The sequence below is a fragment of the Ambystoma mexicanum genome, chromosome 1q, assembly GCF_040938575.1.
Source record: "Ambystoma mexicanum isolate Mex_15411 chromosome 1q, UKY_AmexF1_1, whole genome shotgun sequence".
In the NCBI taxonomy this organism is placed as follows: domain Eukaryota; kingdom Metazoa; phylum Chordata; class Amphibia; order Caudata; family Ambystomatidae; genus Ambystoma; species Ambystoma mexicanum.
In genome coordinates, this window is record NC_090922.1 from 832,684,543 (window position 1) to 832,710,462 (window position 25,920).

The 25,920-nt window shown below is 47.2% G+C and overlaps 1 protein-coding gene across 1 annotated transcript in view; it reads right to left on the minus strand.

Moving 5' to 3' along the window:
- The window catches only part of LHX4 (LIM homeobox 4), a 204,199-nt gene that overhangs the window by 40,624 nt on the left and 137,655 nt on the right, over positions 1 to 25,920 (minus strand). Inside the window, exon 2 of the mRNA XM_069641452.1 lies at positions 5,566 to 5,737. Within this exon, the coding sequence (XP_069497553.1) occupies positions 5,566 to 5,737 (172 nt within the window). The remainder of the gene's footprint in view (positions 1 to 5,565; positions 5,738 to 25,920) is intronic.

Genomic DNA, 25,920 nt, shown 5'->3' on the forward strand with positions numbered 1-25,920 from the left:
GTCTTGTTCTAACAGTTTTTGAAGCTCATCTTCGACCTTCTTTTGGATGTTTACCGGGATCCCGCGGTATGGCTGGGCTACTGGCCGGATTGAGTTGTCCACGTGGAGTTTTATTTGTCTATTCCGAAGTTTTCCAATGCCTCTGAAGATCTTGGGATACAGATTGTTTATCATTTCCACTGGATCTATGTATTTGTGGACCATTATGTTGTATAAGATGTGTATCAGTCCCATGTCAGCAGCCGCTTTGAAGCTGAGGACACAACCACTGTCCGTTTCTGTTGCCAGAACATGAATGGGTATCCTCATTTCATGCCCTTTGTAGTGGCACAAACCACTGAATTGTCCCAGACACTTGAGCGGTGTTTTGGCTCCATATGCATATATGTCCACCGTCGCTGGGATCAGCTTCGGTTTTTGTAGTAGGTCAGTGTAGAATTTTTCACTCACCACGTTGACCGTGGCTCCTGTGTCAATAAGAAACTCCGTCGGCCTTTCTTGCAGCTTGATTATTAATGTTGGGCTGTGTGCTGTCGCTGTGGGGTTGCCCAGAGCATACATGTAGGCCTTCTTCTTTTGGTCGCTTCCGGATGAGCTAGGATCGGAGTCCGTGGGGGATTGTTCCACCAGGTATCGTACATGGCATCTGGACCTGCGCTTTGGTTTTGCGCGCATTACGAACCTCCTTCTGTCCTTCCTCCTCTGCCGATCTTCTCCCGAGTCGCGCTCTCGCTGATCACCTATGGGCTGGTTCGGGGTGACTGACGTGGTGGGGGTTGGGTTGTTGCTGGATGTTCCCCCGTATCGGCTTCTCAGGCGAGCCGTGCTGTCCCTGGGTCGGTCTCTCCCCCGGTCATGGAACAGCCTGCATACTGCTTTGAAGTGTCCCTCTTCACCGCAGGATGTGCATCGTTGTCGTAGCGCAGGGCAGGTTCCTTCATGTGGGTATTCAAATCCACATTTATAGCAGAAGAGTTCCTCTGACCTTTTCTCTAGCTGTAGTTTGTTCACGCTTTCCGCCGCATTTGTGCTTCCAAAGCTCTCTACTTGGGAGTCTATGGCTCTCTCGACTCTGGCCAGCGCTAGGATTTCCTCCAGCGTGCGCGATTTTTGTAGCAGCTTCCGGCGGAAGGCCTGGGATTCGCATCTGGAGATAATTTGTGATCTTAATAGTTCGAATAGTTCGCAAAATCACAATGTTTCAATTTGGTGCGCAAGCGCATCACATATGCGTCCATGGTTTCCCCTTTGGCCTGCTTGGTACTATGGAATAGATGCCTTTCGTAGTCCACATTGGTATGTGGTGCGAAGTACGCAGCAAGCGCATCTTTAAGGTCTTGGATTGAGTCAATCGAGTCTTGGGGCATTTCATCAATTATGTCTCGGGTGGCAGATCCTACAGCTAGTTTGAGTAAGCATACCTGTCTTGCATCGGCAATAGATCCTGTGGCTCCCATGTATAGGTCAAAGTCTCTGATCCATTTGGTCCATCTCTGACCCATGTTGCTAGTGTCCGTCACGCCAAATGCCCCCGGCATCTGGGCGGCCAGCGTGTCCGGCAGCTGGTAGGGTACGTGTCCGTCGCTGGTACGCCTGGAACCGGCGGTGCATTTGCCTGCGGTTGTCCTCCTTGCCCATCATCTTGGCCTGACATGGCGCTGAGGGTATTGGGTGCTGATGATATTCCCTTACGGGTCTCTGGTGGCAGTTACCCGCCTCCTCCTAGGATTAGTCTCTTCACTGGTCCGTGAGGGATGGCCGCCAATTTGGCACGAGCACCATCGTTGGTCCTACCCCTCCCCGGGGTTCTAGTGCCCTCTGCTGTTGGGGTCTTGGTGGGCCCTTTGGTCTGGGCTGCTGGACTGTGATGTTCCCTGGCCCTGCAGGGCACGTGCAATGAGTGCCTCCCTTGCCGTGTCCCTTGCCGTGGGATGTGAGGGCTTCCGAGGCACACGGGCGATGTAGGCCACAGCTGTGTGCTCAGCGCATGTGCGCTCGTGCTGCCGGCACCCATAGCTGTAGTCGGGAAAGCATGTGTCCAGTGGGCTTACCCGTCGGTTGTTCCGCGAGGTCTTCTCGCTCCCCACGTGTTTTCACAGCCGCGGCCCGAGCCGCGTAGTAGTCCAGCGTTCTTTTGGCCTCTTCGCGCTGCGCGCGCACTCGCTCGTGGGGGTCCGTGGGCGGGCTACAGCAGCTTCGTTGTGTGCTGCCGTGCCACCAATCCCATCCTTGTCGCCAGTGTAGCGACCCTGGCGCGCAGCAGGCCTGCGGTGTCGCAGGAATGAAAAGGCAGACACGGAGCTCTCAACAAACGTCCGCTTTATTTCCCTCTTCATACAGAACTCCCGGATCCCGCCCCCCATGCGTCACTTCCCTTGCCTTCCCTCCGCCCGCCTCCCATTGTCACGGAGACATCAACGTGACAGTGCCAATCTTGCCACTGTTTCATAGTTTTCACTACATGCAGAGATAGGATCGGAAACACTGGCAACCAACTTTTCTGCTTTTTCCTCCCTGTTAGTCAATGGTACATGTACAGCCGATGTCAAGCACTGCCCACTTGGGCCTTCGTTCGTGACCACTTCACATAGAACCATTTTGGGATTAAAAGATTGAGTGCACTTCTCACTTAGCTTCGTTGTTGCAGTGCGTTGCGAGTTAGGCGGTTTGCAGGTAAGCGCGCAGCTCGCACTTGCCTAATTTAATGCCTCATTTAACGCATCATCTTTTCTTTCACACACAGCTCCCTGGGGCCGCTGAAGGCGCTGGAGTCACTGCCATGGCTCATTTATTTTAGTGCCCCAAGTCTTGCCTGTTGTCTCGTTTGCAACGTGGCCTGCTTCATGCGGTTACCGGTGACTTCGGACTCTGCGGATGTCAGTGGCACTTTAAAGTTACCGCATTGGTTCATCTCTTGATTTTCCTTTTGGTTGTGCTCCATATCAGGTTCCAGGCTCCCCGGTGCCCCAGGGAACACAGGAAACACTCCACACACTTTGTGGTGCTCCACGTCAGGGAGTGGGGTTTTGTTGGTTTTGGCTCCTCCTCCCTTCAATCGGCACGGCACAGCGGGTCAGGAACGCAGACTGTGCATTCATGTGTTAAAGCACACCAAATAAGTACGTGAAGAGTAAAAATCTCAGGCAGTCTCCGCAAGGTTCCCCCCACACAGGAAACACTCCACACAGTCCTTTATTATTGCCAGATGTCTAGGTGATAAGATGCTTCATGGGTTGTTTGCATTGCTGAAAATTACTTGTGGGTTTTCACCTGTGAACTGTTGTGACTCTGTATCGTACCATTACATTGATGTATGAAAAAGAGCATGTTTGCCTGTCTGAAACACCATGCTACAGGACAAACGTACATTTAAAGCATCAAGCACTTTTCCTGTGTAAGTAACATTGTGCTAGGGCAACTTCTTTAAAACGTTGATTTTTAATTTTGGGCTACATATTAGTAAAAAGAAATGATGATTCTTCACATAATATAGAGAAATAACTATGCCTGAGCAGCTTGTTACGTCTGCTCAGATTAGATACTTGTTGCGTTAAATTGACAATTGTAACCTATGACTCCAACCAATAATCATTTGGTATTGCTCAAACTGTCTTTATAAATTCAACAATCCTTGGGATGCCTTTTGGTCAGATGACAGTTGAACATTTACTTTAAATTAACAGTGGAGAATAAATAATTTCCGCTAAATTTGACCCTGGTTAAGAGGGGTAGCGGTATGTCCCCAATGGCATTTTCCCACATCATGTGTGTTAATTGATTTATAATATGCTGAGAAAACTATGTACTAATAAAACATGAACATATGCCTCTGTTTAATGTAGAGTGAAGTGCTGACCCCATCTTCTTCAGTCCTGATGAAGGTGTTGAACATGGTGATGATGCTGACCCATATACGTAATTGTAAAGACAACAATATAGGTAAAATACGCCAAACCAAAGTCAAACAATTTCTATTTTGATTATTAACTTCCAGATCCAACCAGGCCTAAGTCAAGACCAATTTCTATTTAAATGACCAATCTCCAGAACAACTGCTATCTTGGTTAATACCTAGACCAATTTTTATTTTGATCCAGATTTGGGATTAATTCCTTCTGAACAAAGATGGTTAATTTCATTTATCTGAACTTTTGATTAATTGTGATAACTTGGAGAATTAAAACATGTTTGATGATCCATTATGAATGGTTTATGTGTACAAATCTCAACTAGCATTATTAATATTTATTTGCTGATCTAAATATAAATGTTGATAGATTAGAACATGTTTCTTGTATTTATAGTTTGTTTTAATATGTTGAATTCATTTTGGGTATGAACCTCATTTTCTGTTTAATTGTTGGAATTTTGTAATGCTTTGTATTATTTATTTTTGTTTTTTTCATGTGTGTTTTGTCTTTTTGATTAGTAATGTTTCTAATATTGGGGTTGATCTATGTAAATCAAAAAATAAATTAAACTAGGACATTTTGTAACAAGTTCGTTTTTTACTTTGTTGACTGTTAAGTGTGCCTGTTTCATTTCTAAAAGTAAATAGTTTAGTTTAACATTCATATGAACGGACTGGAGTCTGAATCATTTACAAAGAAAATACATTAGTTTAGTAAAAATAAATAACCCGGTGGCAACATTTTTGCATAGATAGTTTGTTAGACAGCTCCATTTTCCACTGACATAGAGCCACTCCCACTTTTGGGTATATTTTAACTTCGTTCTCCTGTCTGGTAAAAGCTCATGTCCTCCCAGGTGGTGGAGATAACTGCTTTTCTGGCTATTTTCAATTTGATCAACACAGCTGATAATACAAAGTCACTGGCTGGTTGCACAGACATGATGTTCATCACATGCATTCTAAACCCCTCTGATGAACTTGTCATCCCCACGACTTCGGTCCCCCAAGGGGCGTTCGCCTACAGCGCTTTGAGGCCACACCAATGGAAAAAGGCGATATACAATGACCAATTACTTTACAATCTTTGATGTAAGAAGTCTAATTGGAACAAAAGGTTTACCAAGATTACAAAAAAGTCTGTATCAACTTTACTGTTTTGAATATGCTGCCCCATTTAGGCCAAATGCAGTTTTTGAGGATTCCCGACTAGACATGGGTCTCTAGACTTAGGACTTGCTTGCACAAGGTTTCTCTTTGTGATGTGCAAACTAAGTGTAGCACTTTCCATTAACCTGCTGCAGCATGTGGCTACTTCGTTCCACCTTCTTTTAACAATGGATCATTGTAGCACTTCCCTTTGACTCGCTTGGCCACTTTGCTCTGACACATTTAGCTAGTTCTTTCTCTCCAGTTTCAGCACTTCTCACTAGCTCATTTTAGTACTTTTCTCTGACTAGTTTCATCTCATTGTCCTTACAAGTTTCAGGATTTGACTCTATTAAGTACTGTTCTGCTGTCAGAATTAGACCCAAGAGCCATATCATACAGCTGTTGTTAGCTTGTGGGGTGTGCTGTGCATTGCTGGGGGTAAGTCCTCTGCAGGAGGGATTTTGTCCCTTGTTAATGACCGGAATAGAGAAAGGTGCACTTACTTAAAGAAGTCTTCTTTACAGTAGACACTTCCTGCCCTGGAGAAGCACCTGTCCGCCAGCTGCACCTGGCAGTCTGCACACTTCAGGCAGGAGCTGTGCCAGTGTCTGTCCAGGACCTTCAAGATGAACTTGTCCAAGATGTGCTGACTGCAGCCGGCACACTGAGGGACCTCTGTACATCCAGGAATCCAAGCAGGGAAGCAGTGAGGAGAGAATGGCAAGTGGGCAGAGAGAGGGGTAGAGCGATAGAGACCATAGTTGAAGGTTGAGGGGAAAATAGTAGAGGGAGGTGCAGAGAGAGCGAGCAATGGTGATGGGGCGGGAGTAGAGCAGGGAAGAGAGAGAGGAGGAAAGGGCACAAAGAGGTACAAAGAGCAGGGCAATGAGTAGGGTGGGTACAGAGAGAGGTATAAGTAGTGGAAGGTGACAAACAAAGGACGAGGGATGAACAGGGTGAGACAGTGGGATATGGACAGAGGCAGGTTCAGAGATGGAGAGAGACAGATATTATTAAAGGTATACACAGAGAGATAGTTAGAGAAAGACAAGACAATAGTTATATAGAACGAAGAAGGAGGAGAGATACAAGCAAAGAATCATGAATGGACACAGAAAGGGTACCATTGAGAGAGAGAGGAAAGGAAATAATAGGCAATGAGAAAAAGAAAAAGGTGAGAGGTGGGACATGTGAGTAGAGCGAAGGAGTTAAAGAGCAATATGTGGCGTGGGGTAATGTCGAGCAGAGAGTGAAGGGAGGGTGATGCAAGAGATTAGGAGAAAAGGGAGGTTCGGGATCAAGAGATAGAAAAACAGGGAGCAAAGGAGAGAAAAAACACCAAACATCAATGAAGGTTCACAGGGACTGTACCTCACACCCAAACATTACTTCTATACATTTAGGTGGTACTGCTTCCAAGAGCTGACAACAGCAGGATCCTCGTCGGCAGACAGGCACAGGAAAATGCACAGTATTCATTAGAACGTTTTCACATCAGTAAGGATGACCTGGAGGTCCTAGGCTGCATCAGTGAGGATGTGATGCCAGAGGGCATTACTTTGGGTAATTAAAGCGGTGGCGGGGGACTTGCCGAGTACTTGTAGGAGATCCATATGCACTTTTGTACACCCACATTTATGTTGCCCGTTTACACCCCTATTCTTTTACCTGTGCTGAGCAGTATATTTTGGTATCTAAATCTCTCTCTGTCATTAATCTACAAGTGTGCCAGTTGCACAGAAAAACGTTCGCTATTGCGTGGGCACACTGATGAACAGTAGAAACATCCTGTACGAAGGCAGGCCTAACCAGTGCAGCTGCAAGATCTCATTTTGAAGCATGTAGACCTCACGCTCACCCGCCGACCAGGTGGAAGACGTCAGGCTCACTCTCTGACAAACTGGCCTGTCACCTTCTCCAAAGGCAATACTGACTCTCCATTTGTTCCAAGAAAAGGGCCCATATCCAGGCTTGTGTCTCTGTTGCATCCAACAACACACGGCTGAATTCTTTAAAATCTGCAAGGAACTAGCCAACCCTTTAGCAGTCTCCAGATCGCTGCTTCCCTCTCAGGCCCTTTGCAATGAATTGGCCACGCACTTCACTGCAAAACCCAGGACACCCTGAGCACACACTCTTCCTTTTCCCCTGCCCCTCCCCTTATTACCCTGCCACCTATGGCCTCCCATCAGTACAACGTCCTTTCATTGCGGGATGTTATTTCGCATAGTTTTTTACCTTGAATTTTTAAATGAAAAAAAGCCATCTCATTTTTTTGGGTGGAGGTTCAAAAATTATATATATGGGATGTGGGTGTTTGGGAATAGATAACAAATGAAAGGTAATGGGGGTTTGGATGGAAAGGTGCTGTTACATGAGGGAATTGTTGGATTGAATGACAAATACTGGGTGGTGCAGAGGAAAGAGTGGGAACAAATACCAGGGACTGGAGGAGATAACACTATTTTTAATAATGAGCTTCTCAGACCAGCATTAACATATTTACACCTTGCATAGAGTGATCGTGAGGACAGAATGCAGGAGAGGTGGGTATCTACATAATAACACTTATCATGCTTGTAAGTAAGAAATTGATAAACTGGTTGCATACAAATGCAGGTCTAGCTTCATAATAACACTCATCATGCTTGCTTTAATACAAAATGTCATGCCACAATAGGAAATGCCTAGACTGGTTGCATTGAAATGGCAGTCTAGCTACATAATAACACTTATTATGCTTGCTTTACCAAATATGCCCAATACAAAATGTCATGCCACACTATGAGATGGCTAGACTGGTTGCATAAAAATGCAGTCTAGCTTCGTAATAAAATGTATGCTTCCTTTATCATCCATGCCCAGTAAATAATGCCATGCCTGCCCCCTGGTGCACCAGCGACTCACACTCAGACATAATCACATTGTGAGGTGCTGGAGAGCCCAGGGGGAAGGCATGCAATTTATTAATGGGCAGCTATGGTAGATGGCCAGTAAAAAATGCCATACCTGTCCCCTGGGGCCCGATCGCTTTGCAGGCACACAATCGCGTGCGTGCGAGGTGCTGCGGGGCAGGGGGGATCTAGGCATGGCATTATTTACTGGAATCTATCATAGATGCCTATTAATAAATGGTATGCCTTCCCCCTGGGCTCTCCAGCACCTCAAATGCAGGGATAATCAATTGTGTTTGCATTCGAGGCGCTGGAGGGCTTAGGAGTCATGTATGACATTGCATGTGAGGCACTAGGAATCCCAGCTGTGCTGGCATTCTTTACTGGGAATACCCAGTAAAAAATGTCATGTCAGTGGACCAAAGTGCTCACATGCACACAATGGGCCTCGTTATGAAACCCAGCACCGCTGCTGCCTGAGTCATTTATTTCAATTGCCCGGGAATGGGCAATTACCAGGGCATTACAGCCCTTGTTGACCCGGTAATTGCCCATTCCCGGGCGCCGGGAAATATTACTCCCCATTCCCATTTGAGTCCCATTGGACTCAATAAGAATGGGGAGGCCGGATGCACCGGCACCATTCGTGAATGATGCCGGTGCATCCGACATGGTCTGCTCGCGGGTACCGGCCTGCCCGGCAGGTCAGACCTGGTGGGCTAAAAGGAACCCACTTGCAGACCTCGTAGTTTGCTGGTCCGTTAACAACGGTACCGTAAGCTTGGCGGTACCATTGTTACTGGACCGGCAAACTTATAATGAAGCCCAATGAATAGGATTGTGTGTATGTATGTATTTATCTGTGTATTGTATAATTGTACTTGTAAAGTGCAACATTCACTTAGAGGGATCTTGGTGCAAGGCGGAGCATGAGAGGAACTGCCAAATCAACTCAAAGTCAAAACAAATATGTTTTCAGACAGTGTCTAAAGGCAAGATAGTCTTCAGTTGCATAGGAAGGGAATTCCACAATTTAGCATTGACGATGGAAAACACGCGCCCACCAATTTGAGCATACTTGGCGCGAGGAATAACAGCCAAGCAAGCATCGGCTGAGCGTAGAGCCCTAGAAGGAGTATAGTGACAGGACTTCTGTTGTAAATATTCAGCACCCCTGTCATAGTATGCACGGTGAATGAGGAAAAGTGATTTAAAAAATATCCGCTTGGACACCAGGAGCCAGTGTAGGCTGCGCATAAACAAGGGACATGAGAAAAAACGCAGGGTCAAAGTAGCCACCCTTGCGGCTGACTTATGGAGCACCCAAAGCCAACGGATAAGATAAGCCTTTTGGCCCAGGTACGGCGCATTGCAGTAGTCCAGGGCCGAAAGCTCCAAATAAGCCACCAGAGGGGCCCTAAAGTGCACTGACAAAAAAAGGCAACATTTTCCCAAGAACTTTCAACTGGAAATGGCCTTGTTGGCACACTGCACCAATATGCATATCCACTGAAAGAGTGGGAGAAATTCTGTCACCAAGATCTTTCACAACGGAAACAGGGGTGGGAAAAAGCCCAAGAGAGGGGGGGGCAGAACGTTGGGGTCCACAAGGCTGCCAGAGATGGAGGCACCACCAGCACCTCGGTTTTGTCGCCATTCAGCATAAGCCAATTGCTACTCATACAATCTCTCATGGCTGCAAGACACACCCTAAAGCGGGAAACAGTGTCTGCCGATGAGAAATCGAGACGCACTATGATTTGCATGTCGTCTGCGTAAGAATAATAGTGGAAGCCGTGGAAGACTGTAAGTTTGGCCTGGGGCTGCATGCAGTAATTACACAAGATGAGAGGGATGGCAGACCTTTGGAGAACACCACAAGTGAGAGGGGAAGGGAGCGACCGAAAAGGGGGAAGTCAAAGTGACTGAGTCCGGGCAGATAAGAAGGTTCTGAACCAGGCTAATACTGCACCGGAGATGCGGGTCCCAGCAAGTCGTTCCAACAGGATCAAATGATCTATAGTGTCAAAGGCGGCAGAGAGATCAAGAGAAAGAGCTCCCATGCAGCCTTGGTCCTGAATGCGGGCCAGATCATCCACAGCAGAGACCAGCCCTCCCTCAGTGCTGCAGCCTGGGTGAAAACCGGACTGTCAAATGTCAAAGAACAAAGAACTTTCCAAAAAAGAGCTGAGACAAGTGACCACTAAAGATTCCAGAGGTTTAGAAAAAACAGGAAGAAGGGAAATAAAGCAGAAATTGGATAGCACAGAAGAATCCAAAGAATGTTTGTTAAGTAGAGGGATTACCAGAGCGTGCTTAAAATTGGCAGGGATAAAACTGAGAAGGAAAGGTTAACCGCCTGAGTGATCAGAGGGCATAATGTCCTTCATCACAAAAAGAGGGATAGGGTCAATGGGTGATGCAAATCTTAGCCTCAGAGTGGCAGCATTGATATCCTGAGGCGGAAAAACAGGGAAGGAGGCCTACAGACAGGGGTGTCCAGATGCAAATTCAGCCTCTGGACTTAAGCCTATCAGCACCCCAGTAGAGCTAATTTTAGTGTGGATATTTTCAATTGTTTCCACAAAAAAGAAGCCAAGGAGTTGCAGAGTTATTTGGAGGGGAGTAATAACCTCTTGAGGAATGGAGGAGAGTGATCGTACGATGCTAAAAAGCTCTCTAGGGTGATAAGAACACCCTCAACCCGATGGGTAAAATAAACGCACTTGCCCTCACAAACAGCTTTAGAATAAACAGAGGAAACATGTTTCAGGAGGAGCTTATCTTCTGACCCATAAGAAGACCTCTACTTCCGTTCAGCTTCCCTTCTTTTCAAGCGGAGAGTCCCGAGAGGATCATTAAACCAGAAGGGCTCAGAGCAACGAAAAGGAATGAAGGGTGATGCGCTGGGTGGGGGTGATAAAGCTACATGCACTGGCCCTGCGTAAAAATAAAAGGACAATATTTTTTGATGCTATCAAAAAGTGCTCCGGTCCCAAGTATGGATGAAAGGGGACAGGACTTAGGAGTACTTCACGATTTCCTTTTCAGTTAATACAAGGGCCACATCCAGAGTTCCCTCACATAAGATATGTTTAACTGGTTAGGGAAACCCCCAATAACAGGAACAGTGTGCACTTGGGAATCATGCAGCCAACTATCAACTACATACGCCCCAAACATCAGTCCGACCAGTACTCTGCCTAGAATGGTATTTGATTTATCCACCTTTGATGAATAAAAGTCTAATTTAGCCCTACCATGGGATTCGAACTTGTGAAGTGCACGTTTCCTTCATGTCAGAGACCAATGCTTTACTAATATAGCTATCTACCCTGGGCCAGCGATTCTATTCTTGGGAGTTACATCCTAAAAATATAATATAGGTTTTGATTTCTGCCACACGGTTCCTATGGCATTCCTTTGATTGAAGTAAACTTTGCATCTGTAAGGGGACAATGTGGTGGGAACCTTCTTTTAACTAGCTTGCTAGTGCCCCTAGTGAGCAGGCAGCATGCTCTAGGTGGTCAGGGATAACCTCCATCTATATGTCATGACTCCATGAGCACCACAAGAACAAGAGAGAAAGTTAATCTGCAGGAGACGGTCTTCCCTACTCCACGACAGACAAGTGTTAATTCCCTGGATGTTCCCAAGAGTCTAGACCGACTTCTGAGAACATTTTATGCAACAAGGCTTCAGTGAGACATGTTTTTAAGATAGGAATTTGGACATGAGATTTGTAAAGCAGTAAAGCAGATCTTCAGAGGTTTCCCTCTAATCACTATGGGTGGGTGACCCAACTTGGGATGCTTAACATGATTTACCAAACAATTTGCATCTATGCTCTGGAACTCTATTCCTCTACATTCGAGACAAACATAGCTGCTCCACCTTTAGAAGTAACTTCAAGGCTCAGCTGGTTTTCCATGCCTCCTCAATATTCAACTTTTCTTTCTTCCCCTTCTGCTTCTCATCTCCCTTTCTGCTCTTGCTGTCCATTCCGACTTACAGTTTAGCCATACCTTTGTCTCATTTGCCATGAAGCAACGTTCGGTCGAGCATGAGAATGTTGCAAGTTCAACAAAAAAAAATACATATGAATCTAAAGAGGTAGGTAATAAGTAGGGTTATTAAGTGGAGCATCTGCACCGCTTTGAGTGGAAGAAAGGAACAAGTTACTTACCTGTAACTGTTGTTCACCAGCATGGGTCTGGCATGGATTCACATGCTCATGAATATTCCCCCTCGTCAGGCTGGGAATCCTCGGTAAAGAAAAAATCAGTATCAGTTTAGTTTCTGATGTGTCTTTCGTAGTAGTAACCAATCACTGATCTCTGCGTCATACTGACCACAGCCAATGACTGCCCTCTACCTAAGCCCCGCCTCTGGCAGCCATCTTCAGATTTGGTAGCACGTGAAGTGGCAGTATGACCAAGTGACAAGCCGCAGAGGGGTAGGCGGGAGGGTTCGCATGTGAATCCATGCCAAACCCATGCTGGAGAACAACAGTTACAGGTAAGTAACTTGTTCCTTCTCCAGCATGGGGTCTGGCATGGATTCACATGCTCATGAATAAAGAATACATAGCAGTACACACATGCACATCCACGGGAGGTGGCAAAGGCTCAACATTAAGCATTACATCAAACTCAACATCAAGCAATTCTTACCTCCTCACCAGGCTCACCTTAGGCGAACAGATTGCGCAGCACTACTTGGCCGACCCTAGACTCCTCCCTGGAATCCCGATCGACGCAGTAGAATTTCGTGAAGGTGTGCGTCGACCTCCACGTAGCAGCCCTGCAGATGTCCAGCAAGGGCACACCAGATAGGAACGCCGTGGTAGCTGCGATCGTTCTGGTGGAATGGGCTCTCGGACGGCCAGGCAGCGATCGGTTTGCTAACCGATGACAGTACATGATACAGCCGGAGAGCCATCTGGAAATGGAGGCCTTTGAGAGAGCCTTCCCCTGATTGACAGGTCCAAAGTTCACAAAAAGTTGTGACGTCTTCCGAAAACACTTTGTGCGGTCCACGTAAAACTTCAGCGCTCTAGCCACATCCAGCGAGTGCAAAGTCCTTTCGGCCGGCGACAAAGGCGACGGGAAGAAAACAGGCAACACCAAGGGTTCATTGAGGTGGAAGTCCGACGGCACCCTGGGCATGAAGGAGGGGTGCGTCCTGAGCACTACCCTCGTGTCGTGAAAAGTCAAGTACGGGGGCTTGCAGGAAAGGGCCTGGATCTCTCCCACCCTTCGTGCGGAGGTGATGGCCATAAGAAACGCTGTTTTCTACGACAAGAACTTCAACGGAGCCGAGTGCAGAGGCTCGAACGGAGGTCCCATGAGCTTGGTCAGCACCACGTTGAGCTCCCACGCCGGGGCCGGAGCCTTCACCGGCGGGAACGATCTGAACATTCCCTTCATGAATTCTTTCACCAGACGATGAGACCACAAAGACGTCCGCCCCGTGGTTCTGGTGTATCGGGAGATCGCAGCAAGATGAATCTTGATGGACGCGTGCGCCAGTCCAGCCTTGGCCAGAGTCAGAAGGTACGGCAGTACCTGGGGAGCCGTAATCCGTAGAGGGTTAATCTTCTGTCCGTGGCACCAGACAGAGAACCTCTTCCATTTGTGTCCATAGCATTTAAGAGTTGAGGACGCCCTGGCCTTTGCAAGAACCTCTCTGCAGTCGGCCGGTATGTCGTATCCTCCAAACTCTAACGCTGCAGGAGCCAGGCCTGCAAGTTCAGCGACTTCGGGTCGTGATGGAGGATGGCGCCTCCTTCCCTGGAGAGAAGATCTGCGTCCACTGGCAGCTTGATTGACGGGGACGCTGACAAGTCCAGAAGGTCCGGGAACCATATCTGCCTCGGCCACGCAGGTGCGACGAGGATCATCCTGCACCGTGACCTCTTGAGCTGGTTGATGAGCCGGATCAGCAATGGCAATGGAGGGAACGCGTATAGAAACAGGCGCTCCCAGGGGAACGAGAAAGCATCGCCCATGCTCCTCGGCTGGGGAAACCTGCTGGCGAACCTCCGGCACTTTGTCGCCGTCGCGAACAGATCGATCTGGGGTGTGCCCCACCGTCGGAAGAGGCAGTCCACTAGATCCTGTCGTAGTTCCCACTCGTGGCACGAGCGCAGCTCTCCGCTGAGCGAGTCGGCGATGGTGTTTTTTATCCCTGCCAGATGAAACGGCACCAGAAACATCCCTTGGGCGACGGCCCAATGCCACAGATCCTGCGCCTCCTTGGACAGGGCTGGGGACCTGGTTCCGCCCTGCTTCCTGAGGTAGAACATGGTGGTGGTGTTGTCGGTGAAGATCCTCACCACCTTGTCCTTGAGGGACGGAAGAAAGGACCTGAGGGACCAAAACACTGCACGGAGCTCCAGGATGTTGATATGGAGGGACTTCTCCGTCGGAAGCCAAAGGCCTCTTGCGTGCAGATTTTCGGTGTGCGCTCCCCACCCTTCCAGGGAGGCATCCGTGGTCACTCTCTCCTGGTGGCCGGGGGTCTGGAAGTCCATGCCCGCCGTCAGATGGGCGCGGGTGCCCCACCACCGGATCGCTCGTCGGAAACTCTTGTCGAGTGTGATCCTCTCCTCGAAGCTGCCCGTTGTCTGGATCCAGCACGCGTCCAGGAACTCCTGCAACGGGCGCATCCGGAGCCTGCACAGGCGGATGAGATAAATGCAAGAAGACATCATTCCGAGGAGGGACTTGATGGACCTCACCTTGGCCGCGTCCGCAACCAGCATCCGCTGCACCTTGCCCAAGATGGCCCTCGTCCTTTCCTCCGACGGAGAGGCCAGAAGCGACACTGTGTCGAGCTTCGCTCCCAGAAACAGTGCGTCTTGCGCGGGCACCAGGTGGGACTTGGCGTAGTTTATGGAGAATCCCAGGTCCGTGAGTAGTTGGACGGTCCTTGCCGTGTGCTCCACGGCGAGCTCCTTCGTCTTTGCTCGGATGAGCCAGTCGTCCAGGTAGGGGTAGACGTGGATCCCCTCTCGGCGCAGCTGCGCCGCCACCGGTGCGAGGCACTTGGTGAACACCCTGGGTGCCGACCTCAATCCGAAGGGAAGGGCTCTGAACTGGTAGTGACGCCCTTGAACCACGAACCTGAGAAACTTTCGGTGTCCCTTTAGGATGGGAATATGGAAGTAGCCATCCTCCAAATCCAACGACGACAGGAAATCACCCTCCTCCAGTTGACCCAGGACATGTTGGAGGGTGACCATCCGGAACTTCTGTGCCTTGATGAATTTGTTCAGTCGTCGTAGGTCCAGGATGGGACGCCATCCTCCCATCGTCTTCTTCACGAGGAAGTATCTTGAGTAAACTCCGGAGCCCCGAAGCCTCTTTGGGACGAGCTTGATGGCGCCCTTCTTGAGCATCGCCTTTACCTCCAAGAGAAGTTGAGGGACGTGATGTTCTTTCCTGGCCACAGGGGGGACGCGCGGGCACCTCTTTAGAAACTCGAGCGCGTGATCCTGAGCTAGGGCGTCCAGCACCCAACGGTCGGTGGAGATGGACTCCCACATGCTGACGAAGCTCGCCAGCCGGCCTCCCACCGGGGTGCTTCGGTGGGGGCCCGACCCCACGGCCGGTTCAGTCCTGCTTCGACGAGGCTTTGCCGCCTTGTCCTCCTTGGCGACGACGGCGGGCTCCGCCTGACTTGCCTCGTCCCCTGTAAGCTTCCTGTGATGACGAACGGGCCGCTTGACGGTAGGTGGAAAATCCGCCGCTGGATCCTTTGGAGGCACCCTGTTTGCCTCCGCCGCTCCGAAAGGGCAGCCGCCGTTGCTGGCGAACCCCAAGAACCCGGGCCGTCTCCGTGTCCGCCTTGATGGCTTGAAGGGAATCGTCCACTGTTTTCCCAAACAGGTTGTTTCCGTCGAACGGCATGTCCAAGACTCTGGTCTGCACGTCCTGATGGAAGTCAGTAGCCTTGAGCAATCCACGCCGCCTAAGGCACACGCCGTTGCCCAACTGGCGAAATCCAGTGTCAGCGATGTCCGTCGCAATCGTAATGGCGTGGTCCGACGCCACCTCTCCTTCCTGCAAGATCTCTAGGGCTTCCGCCCTCTTGTCGCCTGGTAGGAAGTCCAGCAGGGGGGCCAGTTTGTACCACAACTCCCTGTCGTAGCGGGCTACGATAGCCAAGGCGTTGGCCGCCTTAATCGTCGTCGCTGCCGACGAGATGACTCTGCGTCCCATCGTGTCTAATTTCTTTCCCTCGCCGTCCGGCGGGGAGGTAGACGTAGAGGCCGCACCCCCCAGCCCCGCTTTCTTCCTGGCTGCCGCGGAGACGACCGAGTCCGGGGTCGGCTGTGCCCGAAGGCACAAGGGGGCCGCGTCCGGGACCCGGTACTTATTCTCGTACCGATCCCTTCTAGCCGGCGTCGTGGATGGGTTCTTGAGGAGGGCGAGGCCCTCATCCCAAATATCGTCCAGTAGAGGTACAGCGAAGACAGTCTTCCTCTTGGCCTCGCGCCGTTGATAAAGGAAACCTTCCTTCTTCTTCTCTTCCGGGCAGAGCTGGAAAAGCTCGGATGCCCTGGCGATCATGGAGTGAAATGATCCAATCGGGTCGGGGAAGCCCGGGTGGGAGGTGACGATGGGAGATCCTCGTCGTAAACCTCGTCGTCTGTACCCGTCGCGGCCGTGTCAGTCCCCGTATCATCCCCACGTGTCGTGGACGGGGAGGAGGGCTGAACAGGGCGCGATGGCTGAAAAGGAGGTGGAGGATGAATCCTTCTCCTCTTAGGGGGAGGGCTCCCAGAAGGGCCTGGCTCCGGGTCCCCCGTCGGGAGCGGTTCCTCCGTTGGTGGTAACGGCAGTCTCGTCCTTATCTCCGAGCATAAGGACTGTATAGCCAACAAAATGGCCGCCGAGTTGTCTTGCGGCACTGGTTGAGGGAGATCCGACGGGCGATCTGGAGCCCCGTCGGCATCCTCAACGCCCTCGTCGTCTTCCACATCGGGGTCCCTCCCGATAGGATGGCCTTCTTCCACGCCAGAGCCGTGGCTTAAGACTTCGATCAGCTCCTCCTCAGAGGTTGAGGCCGAGTCCACGACGACCTCCTGCCCCCCCTTTTTCTTCTCTGTCGGAGGTTTCACGGGGGTCCTGTCGATGGGCATGAAAGAGGACTCCCTCCGCGGTGGCAGGGAGATTCTGGGCCCCGGGGTCGACACCACTGGTGTAGCCTCCACAGGCTGAGCCAGGGCCGCCGCGACTGTCTCGATAGAGGCCTTGGCCGGATGGATTAAGGCTTTCACCACCTAAGGTGCACTCACCGCCTTCTCCTTGGGGGCAGGGTCACCGCCTCGCTCCCCCTCCGATGGGGCCTTCGAGCTCGACCGGGGTCTCTCCAGGAGCTTCGCCGGGTGCTCGGCCTTCCTCTTACCCGAGCCAGAGCGTTGGCTCGTGGTTGATGGCGCCGGGGAGGATGCGCCCTGCCTGGCGCCCGTAGAGCCCGACCGTTCGGCACTTCCGGTGCCAGCGGACTCGCGGTGCTTGGCCTTCTGTTGGACCCCCGTCGCCGGGGCGCCCTCAAAGGTCTTAGAAGACCGCTCGGACTTCTTCTTCTTCTTCTCGCCTGACGGGCTCTTTCCTTCCAGCCAGTTGGCGAAACGTTGATGGCAGTCCTTCATGGTCCGCTCCGACATATTGCCGCAAAACGCACAGTCCTTCTCCACGTGCGTCTTGTCCTCATGTAGGCAGTAAAGACAAAGGGAGTGTTCGTCCTCCTTAAAGACATTCTGAAGCTGGCATCCAGGGCAGACCCTGAACAGCTTTCCGGGCGTCGAGCTTCCCTTCTCATGGGCCATGTCTGAGATGGGCCTGAGAAACTTCTGGAGTCCTCCAAAAGCGTGGCTCGACGAAATCTTCACCCTTGAGGGGCGTAGACGAATCCGCACGGGTCCCCGTTGATCGGATGAAGAAACGGTGGAGCTTGAGGCTCTTTTGACCGAAAGAGAATTTTTTTTGAGAAAAAACGTGAAAAATAGCACTAACGCTCGAGAGCAATAGCACGAGGATCCCAACACTTGAAAGTGCGGTAAAAATCTGAAGATGGCTGCCAGAGGCAGGGCTTAGGTAGAGGGCAGTCATTGGCTGTGGTCAGTATGACGCAGAGATCAGTGATTGGTTACTACTACGAAAGACAGATCAGAAACGAAACTGATACTGATTTTTTCTTTACCGAGGATTCCCAGCCTGACGACGGGGAATATTCATGAGCATGTGAATCCATGCCAGACCCCATACATGCTTTGTGACCATTTCTTAAACTTTATTGTCTATGAATTGGCCACACCAAGTAGAAATGAAAGTCCCCACACCACTAGGGATTACATTCAAATTTATGAAGAAAAAAAGGTTGGCATAATCAAAAGTAAACATATCATTTTTGAAAGGTTATTAAATAGGAATACCTGTATACAATACGGGAGTGTTCTATGATATGTAAGAGCTGAGTATTAGACTGAAGTATTATCATTTATGTTTTCTTTATTTGTGAAAGGTTTGTATAAACTGAATTGCATTGAATAAAATACAAATACAATACACTGTTTCATATAAATACAATACAATGTTCTCTGTATATTGCCTCTCCATAGGAACTGTGGAGTTCCTTGCATACAATCCTAAGTATTGGTACGAGTTGACTAGCACATGTTTCACCCTCCCTAGAAACCGGTATAGGAGTCTAGTGTAAATGCTTCTTAAGGCTCATCATTACATTGTCTTGAAGTTTAACTGAAATGGTACATTCTATTGGAGCTCCCTTTCTCTATAAATTCAATATAATCTCAGAGTACGTCCTTTGTCTTTAATCAGAGCCAAATATATCGTGAAAGGCGGCAATTGCTCTCAGATATAGATACACATCCACTGAATATATTTCACACACGTTTCTATTGTTCCAACTTTCATACTATAACAAAACCAACTGTGATTCCAAATCACAATCCAAAATGAAAATTGTGCTTCCTTAGTGCAGTCTTAAACAACTGAATATATTTTACACAAGAGAGCATGAACCCCCAGGATGAGAGAACACATGTAATGTTACACCTTCAAAGTGCAGCAAACACTGCAAGGATTGGGCACTGTTGATGCAAAACCTTCAGAAAGTAGAAAAAGAACACAGGATTGAAAAACCATCAAGATTCAAGACATGATTTAAACACATTAGACGCCTTGGGTCACAGCATTAGACTTCAATGAGTGAGATACCTTAAAGAGTAATACACAGGGGGGCACCCCCACACTGAATGATATAATTGGAAAACTGCTAGGTATCTGCAAGGATAGTTGCCTCTTCAAGATGCTTCAGGTCATAATCAACTATAAAGTAAAATAGTTCTATCTATCTCCAAATCTCTCAATGAAAAAGTATCTCTAGAGACAGCTACTCAATGTATTAGACACCCAGTTAGAGAAAGAACTTTGCTTTTTAAAGGCAATATATCCAGCCGATGTGGAAATCTCATGGATGTAAATTAGGCTTAGGACTCTAAAATGCATGCATGATCAGTTTCTTCAGATCTTTTTTTTATTGTATTGTTTTCTACAAAACCTTATACAAAAATTATACAAAAATCTATGCAAAAGAGTTATAATCCTGTACATCAGTAACTAAAAGTAAACATTGTTTACACTTTTATATTTCCTAATGACATGTTGTTAAAAACCTTCTCCAATTAATATCCCTTCAATAGATTTATAAAATTCCAATTAATTTTAATATAGTAAAAGATGTTACCGTTGCAATTATAAGTGCTACATTCCTGCCCCTACTAACCCTTCTTCAGAATTCATCGCTATTTAGCCATTCCAATTCATGTAAAAAAAATGTAAAAACATTGTTTGCTTCAAGATCTGTAAAGCTGGATGTTTCGTTACAACCTGGTCTCAATAGCAACATTGCAAAATCTACAGGTGTTTTCTTTACTGATTTTCCTCTTCCCTAGTATGGATAAGGTTAAACCTAAATCTTAAAACATCTTCATATGGTGACAATCTGAGAACCTTTCCAAATATCTTCGAATGGTACATATTTCTTATTTTCCCAAACTAGGTCCCTGTATGATTTATAAAATCCTCTTATCACATGTAGAAATCCAGTCCAATTCATAAAGTCTTATTTTAGCAGCATTTGGGCTTGTGATTAAATCTTCTCCAGTGATATTTAAATAGTTATGTTTTTTAGACCCTTTTCTTTCAAATGTTTCATACTTCCTGGATTAGTCATCTCTATTTAGCTCTTTAGACCACTATATATTTGTATTTTCAGTGGACATTATTATATTCCTAAATAGAGTAATGACCCTCCGGGTATAAAGTACATACAAAGAATGTAATTCAAATTCATATTTTAATATTACACTTTGTACACAATTTGGCAGGGAGAGTGCTTTGTGCCAAATTCTTCCCTCTAATGCTTCAAAATTAAAATCCCCTGACAATGAACTTGTGTGAAGACCATATAAAATTGTAGGTACCACCTTAGCTTTATAAAACTTCATTAGTGGGACAAGAGTAAACCTTCAATATTTCCTTACAACATAATACATTTGAGCCCCAAATTGGTCACCCTGCTGGTTTAACTTGTCGTTTAGGGTCATATGACGAGCTGCATTAGTCAAGATAAATTCTAGGAATTGTATTTCATTGACAAATTCCAGTTTTATTTTACCCAATTTCCAGCAATATCCTGTTCATTTTTTCTTTCTAGTAAAGTACCTTATGTTAGTTTCGACTGATTAATTTTGAACTCATTAGCGTCTGTGTTAATCTGAAAACCAAGACGCTGTAGCCCCAGTTGGATATGGTCAAAAAGTATGACATCGTCTGCATAACGTATGTTCTTCAAATCTATTTAGGGAAAGGTTTTATCAAAAACAGTGCCCTCAGCTGCATTGACTTTCACAAACATTAGCTACATAAGGAAAAGCACTGTGTGGCTCACTTGATTCTCTGATAAAACAGCACTGTTTGATTTGACCTTTAAGTTAATTTGAGTAGTCAGTAGCCTGCACAGGTATGTGCTGCTGAGAGAAGGACCAGCTGAAAAATAAGGGTGAAGACCATTTTCTAATGGGGAGATCACGGCTTGTTGCAGGGGCGGCAATGGTCAGTGAGTAGAGTGCTGGGAATATTGAGGTACAGCAGTGTTGCTCCTCATATAATCTGTGAAGCATTAAATTAGAGTGTGGTAGATGGGTCGGAGCCAGAGCCTGCTAGTGCTGCCCTATTGCACTTGATCATTCTTAGGGCAGACAACCAGAATAGCTTAAAGGGTAGAGTGACAACATAGTTGTAACTCCTGAAGTTCTGGGGCCTCTGTCTGCTCAGCGTGGGTGCAAGTCGTGAGGATAGTTCATGGGCCTTGTGGTCACGACAAACTGGTAAATCATAGAAAAGGGAGTATTGCTGTGCCATGGGTTTTAAAGCAAATGGGTTAGTATTATTCCGTAACCTCTTCTTGCCAACCCACCAATGTTGCAATAAATGCATTAATGTACATCACATCTAGTCCTTTTGACAAGGCAGAGGGGACACCAAGGAAAGAAACTGCAGAGTCTATGTAAAATCAAACAGTTCTGTATTGGGTTGCACAAGCAGAAGTTGAAAATGACTATTATCTGGTGTTCTCCACCCCAGACATCCAATGTATGCAAACAGCAATAATACTATGAATCAAAACAGAAAAACAAAGAGTCATATTGTTATCATTGGTAACATAAAAGGGAAAACACACGCCTTGTACATTCATGTTATTTGATCACAAAGAATGTAAGTTTAAATCCGGGTAGTGGTGTAGGAAAGAAGGGGAAGCATGCGGGAAAAGAAGTAGAATAATTAGCAAGAGAAACGGAAGTCGTAGGGTAGTGATGGCAAAAAGAAGGAGGGGACAGAGACGTTCCTGTTCTAACAAAGTACTAAGAACAAATAATTAGGCTGAACACAGTTTGTGCAGCTAAAATTTGGGAATGTCACTTTGTTAAACCCAATTTGAGTCTAAATAGGAAATGCACACAAAATAGTTGTATTTCATCTCGGGTGTAGCTTCTTTTTCTGAGATCAGGTTTGCCTGCAGCAAACTGGTGGACAAAACAAAGGGATTCATGTAGTGATGGGGCCTGTTAGCAAGCAGGATTGACTTGAGTGCAGAACCTGCCAACAACTGTAAATGAATGGCAGGAGTTCTGCTGTGTCAGGGAATCTCGGAGAATATCAGCTTGTGTTAGAGTGGTATGGAAAACTTTGACCGGGATTAAAAGGTAAGGACAATTCCTGGCATGAAAGTGGGGTTGGAAGTTTAGCTCTATCCCTTAACCAGTGTGATGAAATCCCTTGTGTTGCCAGGTGGGAGAGTGGTCTTGAGGTGTGGGTATCACCTTGAGACTGTGGAGGATGGGTCCGGGTGTAATGGGAGGTCTTTTTAGAACACTTCTTTTGTCCGAACTGCTTGGTAGGGGTCAACCACATTAGGGCTATCATACCTTCTCCCCAATGTAGAAGAAGTGCTGATGGGTCCCTCCCCATAGAATAATCCCATAGGAGAACCCACCTTAGATTGAGGAAGTGCCGAGAGACACCGAAGGAGATCCCCCATGACTCTGGAACAACGCAAACACATTTCCTGCATTTTCTATGAGGTTCCTGGACCAGTTTGGGTTAGCAAACTTGCAAAAAAGTCAGCAAATGTGCAAAACCTATGCAAAACATGTAAAACAAAATATAAGCAGCCTTAGCTCTTCCAATTTATCCTTATTTATCAATAATATAGATACAGGCTGGCCCAGAAAGCTCATCATGGCTCCTCACAAGAAGCTTTGAAAATGGCTGACAGGGTCTAAATAAAGATAAATGAGGAAGAAGGTAAAATGTGGAATTGAGTGGAAGGAGGTGGAATCAACAGAGGAAAAGAGATAATAAATACACAGGATTGGAAGGAGGTGGTAAAGGCAGAGGAAGGGAGGGGGAGCTCAATCCTGGAGTGGTGAGGATGGTAATAATAGGGGGAAAGGAAAGGAGTCCAGATCAAGATGCGGGGTGAACACCAGTGTCTGCGAGTGAGACAGAACTGGTTGTAAAAGTAGGGGAGAGTGGTACAGAGGGGGTGAGGTGGGGCAGAAGGAAGTTGAGAATTAACATAGATTATAAAGAATATCACAGCCTAGCCAGCCAGAATAGGCTGGTTCTGGCAGAGCAGAGTGGCACTAAGCAGGTCCAGATAGTGGCCAGAAGTAAAAGACATGGTCATGGTGAGTATAAGTCGTACTGCGGATCAAGGCAAGGTCTCTAAGGTTGCTCAGAAGACTCCTCTCAGGTTCTTCCTGCCCGCTACAATCAAGGAAATGACCTCTCAGGATTTTTGTTGAACTGTCATAACAAGCTGTATGGGACCATGGAAAGCCTGCATAAGGGGATAAGACCAGACAAGGGTTTGGGAACCCAGGGAGCCTGAAACACCATGTAGGAGAGTGGTGGTGCGCCCTGCCTGGAGTCTTCATGGGCTGTGAATGAGAGGGTTTGGGAACCCCGTGAGCCCACATCTTAGAGGAAAGTGAGGTTGCGAAGCCTCCTGAGAGCTCCAACTACGGGAAATTTGATATTAGTACCAAGAAGCATGGCACCCACAGCCAGCAGGAAAGAGTTGCTAGAAGTCTATGCTGACCATTTTGTTGTCCCAAACAGATTTTTCTTTTGCTTAGGAAGTTCCCAGCTAACTTTCAGTTAGCCCCGTGTGTACCAAAACCTTAATAAACCTGTGAGCGAATTGTCGCCTTGGCATCTGTATTGCTCCCCGCTGCCTGCTATGTGACACTAGCCACTTCCCAAGTGAGGAATAAAAATAGGGCTGATTGCCTATTTTGCCCATAACCTTGTCAAACTATTGCTTTCGGTCTGGAGGGTGTGTGGATGAGGGGATGATATACAGAGTACTGGCTTAACATTGAGAGTACCTGGCCACTGATTAGAGACACACACCTTCATACAGGGATGATGTTACGTAGTCTCTTAAAACATGACATGTGCTGCTGCCTTCTACTGCACTGTTGCCAGTTTTATAATCCCTCCTTTCATCCCCTCAAATGCCTACTGTCTTAGTACATATTTTCAATTAAAAAATGGCTTAAAGGAGCTGTGAGAAAACAGCTAACATAGTTGTTTTGTTTACTTGCCTTCCCACTCTCCGGGCACACTCACGTGCTTGTTCTCATAGGTCCATACCCAGATAGATTGCCCCACACTTTTGAAAGTCACTTTAATATGACATCCCTTGCCATGTAGGGCTCGACTACAAGCTACCTTGCAAAAACCCACTTCTGCAAATTGAAGGAACGCAAACACCTACATCAGGAAGCAACATACATCATTGGCTATCATTCTATCTTTTATATCTGTCTGACTCGGGCCTTTTCAACTCAGTAAAACGTTATGGGATAAAAACATCAGGGCACACATTGGCAACTTGGTGACAGCTGCTGCGACCGCAACAACAAGCATCTTCCAACACTCTAGGTTTTATGAGTGGAAATAGGCAGTTTTTTAATGCCATCATCTGGCAGGTCAGGAGACTGCTGTCTTATAAAAGAAAAACTCTCAAAATGAAGAAACATCAGGTTTCTCTTTTAAAATTCTTTTTGTGGGCTTTGCATATGCATATCTTGAAGCTTGCTTCGCTCAGGCCGATACCTTGAGCTGCTGGTCCGTTATCCCCAGTACCTGGAACGGGGAATGAACGCCACATTATAACATTATTGTTTATTTGTTTTGTTTGTTTATTTTGCTTATATAGCGCGCCTGACCCAGGGGTATCTGGGCACTTGAAGTACAGATTAAAGTTACATACGATTACAAGTGGGCAGCAAATACATAATACAACCGGTGCATAATACATAAGTGTAAATAATACAGAAGTGTTCAGGTATACAGAGGCGCAAGACACATGCATGTACAATATACAAGCGATCAGTACAAAGTGTGAAATGATCTGCTGGCATCACAGAGTTAGACAAGTTTGGGTTAGTTATTGTTCAGTAACCATGAAATTACATGACTTCTGAATTCTTTGTGTGATTGTGTGGATTTGATGTTCTGAGGAAGTGTGTTCCATAATTGGGCAGCAAGAACCGGGAAACTAGTTCCACCCGCCTTTTTAAGTTTGTATCTTGGCACCACAAGGCAGGAGGTATTGGTAGATCTGGTGGTTCTGGCTGACGATTTATGGGTACATTTGTCAGTAATATAAGGCGGGGCTCGATGGTTCAGAGCTTTGTGGGTAAGGCAGAGTGTTTTTTCTTGAATGGACAGCCACTTACAGTGTTTTCTATTGGCCGAGATGTGCTCTCTTTTGGGTATGTTTAATGCTGCTCTGATCGCATTATTTTGCAGAATCTGCAGCTTGTTGGTTATAGATTTGTTGGCACCTAGGTAAAAGCCGTTCCAGTAGTCCAGCTTAGATTGTATAAGTGCTCTGGCCAGTGTGAGGCAGCTGTCAGAGGATAGTAATGGTCTGCAAACCCTGATCAACTTGCCTTTATAGGCAGTGGCTGAGGCAGTCATATTGTCTTGTTTAGTAAGGTTGCAGTTGGCATCAAGGTAAAACCCTAAGGTTTTTACCACTTTAGCTATGGGTTTGTTATTCCCATCTATATGGATACTAGTGTAGTTGGGACTGAGTTTTAGTACGTTGTTGGGTGATCCGAGTATGAGCAGCTCAGGCAGAGGTCATGAATGGCTATCCATGCCTGAATGATGGTGTAGACATCATTAATCCGGCAGATGTCTATATCGTAGGTACCAGATAGTGGTAGGAGTACCTCGGTGGCATCTGCATAGTTAATGTAGGTGACACCCAGATGGTCCAATTTGTTGAATAAGGGCTTTGTAAAGATATTGTACAAAGTAGGCGATACACAAGACCCTTGTGGGACTC